The sequence below is a fragment of the Trichomycterus rosablanca genome, chromosome 6 (assembly GCF_030014385.1).
Source record: "Trichomycterus rosablanca isolate fTriRos1 chromosome 6, fTriRos1.hap1, whole genome shotgun sequence".
NCBI lineage: Eukaryota > Metazoa > Chordata > Actinopteri > Siluriformes > Trichomycteridae > Trichomycterus > Trichomycterus rosablanca.
In genome coordinates, this window is record NC_085993.1 from 10,790,925 (window position 1) to 10,804,228 (window position 13,304).

Below are 13,304 nucleotides of genomic sequence, written 5' to 3' on the forward strand. Positions count from 1 at the left end.
TACTTACTAAGTAACTTTTGTTTTTACTTACATTATGTAGCATCTCACAGCACAAAAACAAGTACTATGTTTGACTGCTTGTCTAACATTTAAAAAACACATGGCGACGAGACTGAGACTATCTATCTATCTATCTATCTATCTATCTATCTATCTATCTATCTATCTATCTATCTATCTATCTATCTATCTACAGTATCTATCTATCTATCTATCTATCTATCTATCTATCTATCTATCTATCTATCTATCTATCTATCTATCTATCTATCTATCTATCTATCTATCTATCTGACTACCGTCTATACATCTATCTACGATCTACATCTCTATTTATCTATCTATTAGCCAGCAAACACTACAGCATGCATGCCATGCAGACAAAAGCAAGATGTGAACAAAAAACATGCATTATGTCTGTGCAATTTTCGATTCTATTATTTGCTCAGAATATCAATCAATTCATCAACTACATCAAATGACAATACGTCTAAATATTTTGTGAACTGTATCAACAGACCATGAATCTACTCCTGTCATCTACATCATCATTTACATCATTTGCACCTTACAGATAAGGAATTAATGAGAGAAGCTTTGTAACACAGCATCACCACGAAGCAGCATGCAACACCAAGCAGTTCTATACCTCTACAACACATCCATGCAGTCTACTGTCTACTGATCTACTGAGCCACAAGACTGTAACAACCACAGCAAAGGAGTAAGCCATGCAGAAGAACACAGCGAGGAGCACATTTACACAGCACGTTCAGTTCTAACACAGTTACCAACACCAGGAAAATGAGAATGCTGCTTAATGTAAGGACTGGGTGTTTTAGTATGATGAGACAAACTGCAGTTTCATTTGAAAGAAAATACAATCTAGACAATAAAAACCAAACATACAAGAGTGATGCTGAGTGAAGCTGGTGATAATACTCCAGTTCACACACGCGCAATGACTGATAAAAACACTGGAATGCCATTATATTATCTGATTCTGTGTTAAGAGGTGGTCTATTTTACACTGAAGTTAGAAAGTCACCAAGAACAAGAGAGGTACACGTGTGTGTATAGGTGTATGTCAGAAAGCAAGCACATGTCTGTGTACATGTGCCCATATATATTTAAATGTGTGAATATATGTGATAAGTCCATTTACACAGACCATCTGAAGGCTCTAATAACCACACATTTGCAAAAACCAAAAATAATCAAACTAAATTTAATAACATGATAACCCCCAGACCCCACCCCTTTCCCTAAATAAGCCCTCCAGACCTGATTGAGACCCTCACTTCTTGTTCTTCAGCTGATTAGCCAGCCAGTCGAGGCCCTCGTACAGGCCGTCACCACTGGTGGCGCAGGTTGCCTGGATGTACCAGTTGCGGTGACGCAGCGAGTGCAGGCCCAGTTTATCTGTGATCTCAGCTGCATTCATTGCATTAGGCAGGTCCTGATATCACAAAAAGAAAAGAGAGGAGATATGGAAATGATTTACTGCTGCACATCATCTAAAACTCAGTCCCAGCAAGACAGAACTGTTACTTATCCCTGGAGATCAATCTCCAACCCAGGACCTAGTCATCTCTCTTGATGACTCCCAGATCAGAACATCTGATAAGGTAAGAAGCCTTGGTGTTGTCCCGGATAACCAGCTGACCTTCTCTCCTCATGTAGCCAACATGACAAGATCGTGCCGATTCCTCCTCTACAACATCAAGAAGATTCGTCCATTTCTCTCCATGGAAGCTACTCAGATTCTTGTGCAATCACTTGTAATCTCACGGTTGGACTACTGCAACTCCCTCCTGGCAGGTGCTGCCATGTCCACTATTAAACCCTTGCAACTCATTCAAAATGCAGCTGCTCGCCTGGTTTTTTTAACCAACCTAAACACTGCCATATCACCCACTGCTGCATTCTCTTCACTGGCTTCCTGTAGCTGCACACATTCAGTTTAAAACACTGATGCTCACCTACAAAGCCAAAAATGGACCAGCCCCAAGCTACCTTCGTGGTCTAATAAAAGCCCGCTCTGTACCATGCAACCTCTGATCCACTAGTCTTACTCGACTTGATCCTCCACCCAGGACTCGAGGAAGACAAGCATCAAGGCTCTTCTCTGTACTGGCACCCAAGTGGTGGAATGAGCTTCCCCTGTCTGTCGGAACATCTGAGTCTCTTGCTGTCTTTAAAAAACGATTAAAAACCTTCATCACCTTTTTACTAAGCACTTAAGCTGACATATACTTACTTACTTACTTACTAACACTCACTAATACTAATTCAGAGTAAGGTAATGTTCACTATGGAAGCACTTCTGTACGTCGCTCTGGATAAGATGCTGTTAAATGCTGAAAATGTAAATGTAATGTAATGTAATGCATAGATGTTTATTATGAATTTTGTTCAAACCTACAGCTGAAACTGTAATTAACAATATTTTATAATAATCCTGGAAACACTAGGCTGGAATACATCCTAAACAGGGGACCAATCCATAACAGGGCAAGACACCCATTCACTCATACACATCTAAGGGAAATTCTTAACAGCTGATCCACCTACTGGCATGGTTTTGAAAGCTGGGAGGAACCAGGATTACCCAGAGGAACATGTGAAGAGAATGAGGACATGAAAAGAATATGCCAAATTCATTACAAGCTGTAAAACAGAGGCAAGAAACTAATTCAGGTCACCAGGATCCATGTTGTCATGCAACTTGCATTCTACCAGCTAAGCCATAAAACTTCAAACATTTTAAATATTAGGATTTATTTGAATATTTATGATTATGCAGTAGGCACAGTGGCGCAGTGGGTAGCGCAGTCGTCTCATAGCAAAAGGGTCCTGAGTTTGATTCCACAACCATGTTTTCCCTGTGCTTATGTGGGTTTACCCCAGGCACTCCGGTTTCCTCCCACTATTCCAAATACATGCAGTCAGGCCAGTTGGAGCTACAAAAAATTGCCCTACATGCAAGTGTGTGTGTCTGCCCTTAAATATGCTGGCAACCTATTCAGAATGTTTCCTGCCTTTCAGCCAATAACTCAGACCCATTGTGACTCTGGCCAGCATAAAGCGGTGGTAAAATAATAATGAATTATTATGTTATTATATCATTCAGGCTAGTGCACTGCTAATAAACCACCTAACCATGTATGGAGAGTGAAACCCCACACAATTTTAAAATTTTTATGCAATAGTAATTTCATTTATTTAATAGTATTAATTATATAAAAGCTAAATGTGTAAAAAAAAAAACATTTTGACGTTAACCGTCTTATGTAAAATGTTTAAAATGCTTAAAATAAACACATCTAGAACATCTACACCGATCAGCCATAACATTAAAACCACCTCCTTGTTTCACACTCACTCTCCATTTTGTCAGCTCCACTTACCATATAAAAGCACTTTGTAGTTCTACAATTACTGACTGTAGTCAATCTATTTCTCTGCATGCTTTGTTAACCCCCTTTCATGCTTTTCTTCACTGGTCAGGACCTCCACAGGACCACCACAGAGTAGGTATTGTTTGGGTGGTGGATCATTCTCAGCACTGCAGTGACACTGACATGGTGATGGTGTGTTAGTGTGTGTTGTGCTGGTATGAGTGGATAAGACACAGCAATGCTGATGGAGTTTTTAAACACCTCACTGTCCCTGCTGGACTGAGAATGGTCCACCAACCAAAAATATCCAGCCAACAGCGCCCCGTGGGCAGCGTCCTGTGACCACTGATGAAGGTCTAGAAGATGACCAACTCAAACAGCAGCAATAGATGAGCGATCGTCTCTGACTTTACATCTACAAGGTGGACCAACTAGGGAGGAGTGTCTAATAGAGTGGACAGTGAGTGGACATGGTATTTAAAAATTCCAGTCTGATCCACTCATATCAGCACAACACACACTAACACACCACCACTATGTCATTGTCACTGCAGTGCTAAGAATGGTCCACCACCTAAATAATACCTGCTCTGTGGTGGTCCTGTAGGGGTCTTGACCATTAAAGAACAGGGGGAAAGCAGGTTAAAAAAGTATGTAGAGAAACAGATGGACTACAGTCAGTAATTGTAGAACTACAAAGTGCTTCTATATGGTAAGTGGAGCTGATAAAATGGACAGTGAGTGTAGAAACAAGGAGGTGGTTGTAATGTTATGGCTGATCTGTGTATATGACTACATACAATTGTGCTATATATTTTATTATTTAGTTGTTAGTGCAGTACCAAAATGATCAACCACTGAGATCTGGGATACAGCCATTTAGTGGCCATTCACAACCTACCTTGGTTTAATCACAAACAAATAAGATTTCAGGATAAGTGTAGATACTTTGTGTTGCTAACATTAGTACATGTGGCTCACCTGTTTGTTGGCAAAAACCAGCAAAACAGCATCACGCAGTTCATCCTCTGCCAGCATCCTCATCAGCTCCTCCCGGGCTTCATTTACTCGCTCTCGATCATTACTGTCCACCACGAAAATCAGACCTGCAAGCATACAAGGTAATTCATGAGACAAAAGAACTAACTAGACTAACCACACTCACAAAAACTTTAATTGATAAGCTTACCTTGTGTATTTTGGAAGTAGTGTCTCCAAAGAGGCCTAATTTTATCCTGACCGCCCACATCCCACACGGTAAAACTGATGTTCTTATACTCTACTGTCTCCACATTAAACCCTGGAAAAATAGCACAAGGAGACAACTTTACATATTGGGGCCTATAATTATATAAGAATTGTACTGAGCATTTTATACCTGAATATTATATCTACTGTTATGGCATTTAGCAGACGCTCTTGTATAATGGTTTAAGTACAAAGTCTTTTTTCATAGCATATGCAAAAAGCAATTGACCAAAATAATGGTAAGTAAAATGCCATTGGGGGGGACATATTGTGTGCCCTCAAGCCTGGATGGCTGTGTGTGGAAGGGGATCTGGCATAAAAACTGTGCCAAATTAGCATGCAGACGAATGATCTGCAGTGTTAACCCCCTAACAGGAGCAACCAAAAAGAATTATTCATTCACAGATATGGTTGAAGTTACACCAGTTAAAGATGCAAGCCTGGTTGGAGGTGGGCTAGTGTATAAGACTGTTGTGTCAACTGAGCCCCTCAGTCATTTGAATTTTCCCAACAAGACTGACTAGACTGAAATAATTCGCAAAACTGCTGGGATAAGTCGACATTGCATCTTTGTTGAAAAGCATTAATTATCTAATGGTGCCTACAGAAATATGGAAAATTATACTGCATACATCCTGCTGCAGGCTTTATGACATTTGGCTTTTTGCCTAGTACTTGGCCCAACTATGCTACTTTACTTATTTATAATTAGAGCTTTTGAAAATTGGATTTAAAACATTCAGAGCACACTCTCACAACTCTGTGCCAGTTCTGAAATAAGATATTTTCACAAATGGGTAATAATCACTTAAAATAAACCTTACCAATTGTTGGAATGGTGGTAACAATTTCACCCAGTTTGAGTTTGTACAGAATGGTTGTTTTACCAGCTGCATCCAAGCCAACCATCAGAATCCTCATCTCTTTTTTTCCTATGAGGCTCTTTAATAGATTACCAAAAATATTCCCCATGATTCAGCAGCGAGATTCTTCAGACCAGCAATCTGAAATATAAACGTAAGTGTTTAATGAGACTTTGGACATGATCAACCATAAGTAAATTGTTGACAAATACGCTTATAGGTTTTTAATGATCAAATTACATTAATATTACATCTTTAATGTTTTCCCTCATTTTACTGTGGTACTGTATATTATGGTTTGTTTGTTTATTAGGATTTTAACGTCATGTTTTACACTTTGGTTACATTCATGAAAGAAACGGTAGTTACTCATTAAATAAGGTTCATTACTTCACAAGGTTATATCAAACACAGTCATGGACAATTTAGTGTCTCCAATTCACCTCACTTGCACGTCTTTGGACTGTGGGAGGAAACCGGAGCACCCGTAGTAAATCCACGCAGACACGGGGAGAACATGCAAACTCCACACAGAAAGGACCCGGACTGCCCCACCTGGGAATCGAACCCAGGACCTTCTTGCTGTGAGGCGACAGTGCTACCCACTTAGCCACCGAACTTCAGTATGTTTATCTATGACTGGTTTAACTATGTTCCATATAAATTCTATCATATACAAGGTTTTTCCTGCCATTGTATGTTTTAGACAGATCACCTAATTGTTTTTATCTATATTTTTCCCTATTTAGATAGATTTTTTAATTCTTGTTAAAATACTGTCATACAGATAATCATAAGAATTTATAATACAGTGACCTTCACACTGAATTGAAGTTCATTTCTTAGGCCTCTGGGCTATCAGTTGGAAGGTGGAGGGTTTGAATCCAGGATTTGCCAAGCAGTTATAGGACCTTTGAGTCCTTAAGGTCGGAGCAACAAATGAGCTACAAGGAGTAATTGTATAACCACAAAGTAAATCTCTATGGCAAGTGCAGCTTTAAATTTATTTTTATTTTTTGGGATTTTAACGTCATGTTTTACACACTTACGGTAGCTACTCGTTACACGAGGTTCATCGGTTCACAAGTTTTAATGTCAAACACAGTCATGGAAGATTTTGTATCTCCAATTTACCTCACCTGCATGTCTTTGGACTGTGAGAGTAAACCGGAGGAAACCCACGCAGACACGGGGAGAACATGCAAACTCCACACAGAAAGGACTCTGACCCCCCACCTGGGGATCGAACCCAAAACCTTCCTGCTGTGAGGCGACAGTGCAACCCACTTAGCCACTGTGTCGACCCAGCTTTAAATTAAAGTAATGCATGTATGTACCAGATAGGTGTAAATAATAAAGCGCTTGGCTTTTAACAAAAAGGTTTCTTCTAATAAGAACAATGACCAGTCTTCACCTTCAGAAGATCTTCCTTGGATTTGAGTAATACAGGTCCTGAATGGGTTGCTGTGGGATTTGAGGTCATTACTATAGGGTCATATTTTTATAAGCTAGTAAGGATTAATAGAGATGATTAATATACGTACAATAGGGACTACTATGCCCGATAGTAGCCCACAAATAGTGAATGAGCTCTCCAGTTTGTGGTGCTGAGACACATCTACGCCCTCACGGTTTCACCAGGCCCAGAGGGACTAGAACTAAAAATACACTCATTTACTATGTGCTGGAGAAATAAAGGGTGTATTGGAATATACTGTCTAACCTCATTGGAATGAATAGCCGCAAACTATTAGATACTATTAGATAGATTAGAACTATTAAATAAAATGCTATTATTGGCATGATTTATATAACAGGTACAACACAACAGCCAGTCCGTTAATAAGGCTTTATGTCTACGTCAGTTTGAATAGAGAAAAGCCTGCGGTGTCTCATCAATGGTAGCCCACGATGCTGCTTTTATGCATCATTTAGCGCAACACCATCCATCCGAACAGAAAATAAACCCAACAACAACGACAATGACAGCCTTACACTCCGATTAAAATGATGGTTTAATACACTGGAATTGGAAGAAAAAGACGCAAGGGTGAGGAGCAGGTCGGTGTGTTCATTCATTCACCGACATTGAGGAGCTAACCATCCCTCAGTGCTGAAACGCGTCTTCTACCGTTTACCTCCCGGTGCAACCTCAAAAAAAAAAAGCTTTACAAACAGCTTTTCCCATTTTACATGATCAACTCTAAACGACCCGAGATATTTAATCATGAGGGAATTAAAAGATTCACACATGCACTTACCTCTGAGGATGACACCAGCCGATTTCGCACACAGAGAGCGGCCGGAGGAAATCTCGCTGTAGGCCTGCTGAGGATTCGGATATTCTCGCGATATCTCATTACAGCGGCACTCATGCACCTCTCAGAATCCCCCACATCCCGTTTCAGTCAGTGATGGACTGTAGCAAGTCATAATGTAATAACTGCACATAATGTAATAACACAAATGAAATAAATTGCTGATAATGTAATAAAATCTTCATCCAATAATGTGATAAGATTTTTTAAGGTATTACATTATGTGCTGCTTATTACGTTATAAATTGAGTTACAATAAAATTCAAAATAAATGGTCAGTTTGGTCACTTGCATGTCTTTGGACTGTGGGAGGAAACCAGAGCAGCCGGAGGAAACCCACGCGGACAACATGCAAACTCCACACAGAAAGGACCCGGACCGCCCCACCTGGGGATCGAACCCAGGACCTTCTTGCCATGAGGCGACAGTACTACCTACTTAGCCACCATGCCGCCCAATAACTATGTGTAATGTAATAACTGCACATAATGTAATAAGATTTTTGCACATCATGTAATAAGGTTGCTTATTACATTATAAATTGAGTTACAATAAAATTCAAAATAATGTAATAACTTCAACACATAATGTAATAAAACACCAAACTGACCATTTATTTTGAATTTTATTGTAACTCAATTTATAATGTAATAAGTAACCTTATTACATGATGTGCAAAAATCTTATTACATTATGGGATGAAGATTTTATTACATCATCAGCAATTTATTACAATATGAGCTTTTATTACATTTGTGGTATTACATTATGTGCAGTTATTACATTACACATAGTTATTGGGCGGCATGGTGGCTAAGTGGGTAGCACTGTCGCCTCACAGCAAGAATGTCCTGGGTTCGATCCCCAGGTGGGGGCGGTCCGGGGCCTTTCTGTGTGGAGTTTGCATGTTCTCCCCGTGTCTGCGTGGGTTTACTCCGGGTGCTCCGGTTTCCTCCCACAGTCCAAAGACATGTAAGTGAGGTGAATTGGGGATAATAATTTGTCCAAGGCTGTGTTCCATATAACCTTGTGAACTGATGAACCTTGTGTAATGAGTGACTACCGTTCCTGTCATGAATGTAACCAAAGTGTAAAACATGACGTTAAAATCCTAATAAACAAACAAACATTGTATGTTGAAGTTATTACATTATTTTGAATTTTATTGTAACTCAATGTATAATGTAATAAGCAACCTTATTACATTATGTGCAAAAATCTTATTACATTAATGGATGAAGATTTTATTACATTATCAGCAATTTATTCCATTATGAGCTTCTATTACATTTGGGGTATTACGTTATGTGCAGTTATTACATTACACATAGTTATTACATTATGAGTTGCTACAATGGACAGATTAGCAGTTTTGATCTCAGTAGTAGGACGAAATTCTTATAAATGGGCGATTAAGTTTAGATTGATGGGTAAACTGGTATGTGTATTCATTTAAATCCACAAAACAATAAATACTTTCTGAATTCACTTCATAAAGTTTATATATGTAATTTAAATTCTGGACCCTGTAATTTGTAATTTTACACATGCAGTTATTGAGCGTTTCATAGGGTGGACCAACAATCAAAATATCCATAGTACATGTACAGTATTCATGCAGGGGCTCATAACTCTCAACTTTGTGTGTCTCCTGCTGTCTGTCAGTGGATCACCGGCTTTCTAAAAGACTGGACACAACAGGTGAGGCTGGGGGATGTCACCTCTGCCATAAGAACAGTCAGCACTGGTGCACCACAGGGTTGTGTCCTCTTTCCACTGCTATTCTCTCTCTACTCTAATGACTGCACATCAACAGACCCAACAGTCAAACTTCTAATGTTTGTAACTGAACAGAACTGTTGTTTACATGTCACTCTGCACTTTATACAAACTGTATAATAATGTAATTTCATTTTTTTTGTACTGTTTATTCTATGCTATTTTTTTGTATATTTTTTTGTATTTTTTTGTATATATGTAAAATTCTGCCTAGCATGTTAAATTTGTACACTGTCTACATGTACTTTTGTCTGTATATTGTATTGTTTGTATATTGTAGAGAGCTAACAACAGCCGAAAACAAATTCCTTGTGTGTGTGAACATACTTGGCGAAAAAAGCTGATTCTGATTCTGATGAATAGTAGTCAGCCTATTTGTTGGTCATTTTATCTGGCCCCACTGGGGAGGACATCTAAGGTCATACTGGTGTTCACAAAACTACTACTATGTAATTTTACTTTACAATTTAATCTTATCGAGAGTAACTTATATAAGTGTAATGTATTCTTTGCTATAACTATTGGTACAAATAGGTCACAATTCTCATCAAATCTGCTAGAACATAGTATGTGTAAGGACAAAAATATAAGTTAATGGATTTTTTGCTAATTAAGTGCATGGATGGATGGCTAGGTGTTGCAGCTGATAAAGTGTGTCATAGAGCAGCATGGATTTGGAGGACCTTGATTTAATTCTAGTAACAGCTCACTGTCTGTGAGTTTTCCAAGTACTTTGTCTGCATAAGTTTCCTTTGGAAACTTACATTCTCCTTAATTCCCAAAAAAAAGCTCTTAATGCCCATGAGTTTAAGTTAGTTAGTAAAAGGTAAAGTAGGTAAGTTAGTTAATGGGTGAGTTTGTGTTGCATAGACAAGAATAGACTGGCCTGCTGTTTCCAGATGGTGTCGGAACCACTGTGAATGGAGTTTTTGGCTGTCTTCGAAAGTAGTGTCAGCACAGGAACTGTACATCAGTAACACTGTGGACTAGGTTTCCCTGAATGAGCAGCTACACATGAGCCTAAGATTTGTGCCGCCAAATTATACTTTTGATCAGTAGTTTAATTTACTTGACATAATTTTAAATTATTAAAATTTTCATTTTCTCATTTTTGCATTGTGAGATAAGCCAAATATATTATGTTAAAACTCTATCTATCTATCTATCTATCTATCTATCTATCTATCTATCTATCTATCTATCTATCTATCTATCTATCTATCTATCTATCTATCTATCTATCTATCTATCTATCTATCTATCTATCTATCTATCTATCTATCTATCTATCTATCTCATCAGAGTATTTCAATTGGCACAATTTTTACGCCAAATGCCGTTCCAGACACAACCCTACTTATTTTTATTCAGGCTTGGAACCAGCACTGAAAGTGCACTGAGAAGTGCACCTCCCAGTTATGGCTATTCGTTCATCTTCACCTCAGACATAACCAACCATGTCTGTGCAGATGCCTGACCAGCTGATAGCAATGCTGAGATTTAAACGCTGGATCTCAGCGGTATGGGCTTGCATGTTTTGCCACTTCACCCACCCAAAAGCCCTAATAAGCAAAAACATTATGAATAAAATAACCCCTGACAGAAGTCCAAGAAAGGACAAGTCACACATTGCGGAGTCTAAGACCAAAGACATGAAGGCTCTGATACTTTAGCTCATAATGTAGATAATTTTAATACTGGTAATGAGCTCAGTATGTCACAGCACACAGTACATTGAACCCTTCAGAGTATGGTGCTGGGATATCGCAGCTCATTTAAGGTGTCCCTGTCCAGCATTAAAAGCACCTACAATGGGCATGCAGGCAGCACAATTGGATACTGGACCAAAAGTTCAATTGGTCTGACAGATCCTTTTCTTCACAATCATATGAATACGTGTGTACTGTTTACACATAGAAGAGAAAACATTTTGATGCACTGCAGAATGATACACCTAATGGTGTACAATGTTTAAGGACCTGCTGGTAATGTCCTGGTACCAGATTCCACAGGATGCCGTCAGATCTTGTGGTGTCCATGATTCAGCTTGAACCAACTGTAGGCCTATCCTACAGTAATACAGAATGGAACTAAAAAATTAAAAACATTGAATTACCCATAATGTTTAATGTAAATATGTAATGTATATAGGACAGTGGTAGCCTTGTGGGTAGAGCTTTGGGCTATCAACCACAAGACTGGCGGTTTAAATCCAGGCTCTGCTATGCAGCCACTGTTGGGTCCTTGAGCAAGGCCCTTATCCCTGTCTGCTCCGGGGGCGCCGTATGATGGCTGACCCTGCGCTCTGACCCCAGCTTCCAAACAAGCTGGGATATGCGAAGAAAGAATTTCATTGTACTGTACACCTGTATATGTACAGTGTATCACAAAAGTGAGTACACCCCTCACATTTCTGCAGATATTTAAGTATATCTTTTCATGGGACAACACTGACAAAATGACACTTTGACACAATGAAAAGTAGTCTGTGTGCAGCTTATATAACAGTGTAAATTTATTCTTCCCTCAAAATAACTCAATATACAGCCATTAATGTCTAAACCACCGGCAACAAAAGTGAGTACACCCCTTAGTGAAAGTTCCTGAAGTGTCAATATTTTGTGTGGCCACCATTATTTCCCAGAACTGCCTTAACTCTCCTGGGCATGGAGTTTACCAGAGCTTCACAGGTTGCCACTGGAATGCTTTTCCACTCCTCCATGACGACATCACGGAGCTGGCGGATATTCGAGACTTTGCACTCCTCCACCTTCCGCTTGAGGATGCCCCAAAGATGTTCTATTGGGTTTAGGTCTGGAGACATGCTTGGCCAGTCCATCACCTTTACCCTCAGCCTCTTCAATAAAGCAGTGGTCGTCTTAGAGGTGTGTTTGGGGTCATTATCATGCTGGAACACTGCCCTGCGACCCAGTTTCCGGAGGGAGGGGATCATGCTCTGCTTCAGTATTTCACAGTACATATTGGAGTTCATGTGTCCTTCAATGAAATGTAACTCCCCAACACCTGCTGCACTCATGCAGCCCCAGACCATGGCATTCCCACCACCATGCTTGACTGTAGGCATGACACACTTATCTTTGTACTCCTCACCTGATTGCCGCCACACATGCTTGAGACCATCTGAACCAAACAAATTAATCTTGGTCTCATCAGACCATAGGACATGGTTCCAGTAATCCATGTCCTTTGTTGACATGTCTTCAGAAAACTGTTTGCGGGCTTTCTTGTGTAGAGACTTCAGGAGAGGCTTCCTTCTGGGGTGACAGCCATGCAGACCAATTTGATGTAGTGTGCGGTGTATGGTCTGAGCACTGACAGGCTGACCCCCCACCTTTTCAATCTCTGCAGCAATGCTGACAGCACTCCTGCGCCTATCTTTCAAAGACAGCAGTTGGATGTGATGCTGAGCACGTGCACTCAGCTTCTTTGGACGACCAACGCGAGGTCTGTTCTGAGTGGACCCTGCTCTTTTAAAACGCTGGATGATCTTGGCCACTGTGCTGCAGCTCAGTTTCAGGGTGTTGGCAATCTTCTTGTAGCCTTGGCCATCTTCATGTAGCGCAACAATTCGTCTTTTAAGATCCTCAGAGAGTTCTTTGCCATGAGGTGCCATGTTGGAACTTTCAGTGACCAGTATGAGAGAGTGTGAGAGCTGTACTACTAAATTGAACACA

The 13,304-nt window shown here is 39.8% G+C and overlaps 1 protein-coding gene across 1 annotated transcript; it reads right to left on the reverse strand.

The window, feature by feature from the left end:
* Window positions 1-1,264: 1,264 nt before the first annotated feature.
* On the reverse strand, window positions 1,265-7,820 carry arf3b (ADP-ribosylation factor 3b). Its single transcript, XM_062996593.1, has 5 exons — window positions 7,774-7,820; window positions 5,474-5,653; window positions 4,591-4,701; window positions 4,383-4,507; window positions 1,265-1,459 (listed from the first exon to the last, which is right to left on the reverse strand). The coding sequence occupies exons 2-5, from the start codon at window positions 5,619-5,621 to the stop codon at window positions 1,298-1,300; spliced, it is 546 nt and encodes a 181-aa protein (XP_062852663.1). The 5' UTR covers window positions 5,622-5,653; window positions 7,774-7,820; the 3' UTR covers window positions 1,265-1,297.
* Window positions 7,821-13,304: the final 5,484 nt, after the last annotated feature.

Bases quoted from the DNA above. Each gene is read 5' to 3' on its own strand.
- arf3b (XM_062996593.1), bottom strand. From the start codon at position 5,621: ATGGGGAATATTTTTGGTAATCTATTAAAGAGCCTCATAGGAAAAAAA. The intron at 4,508-4,590 runs GTAAGCTTATCA...GTATGCTTGCAG, and splicing joins CTACTTCCAAAATACACAAG to GTCTGATTTTCGTGGTGGAC. The intron at 1,460-4,382 runs GTGAGCCACATG...TTGTGATATCAG, and splicing joins TGGTTTTTGCCAACAAACAG to GACCTGCCTAATGCAATGAA.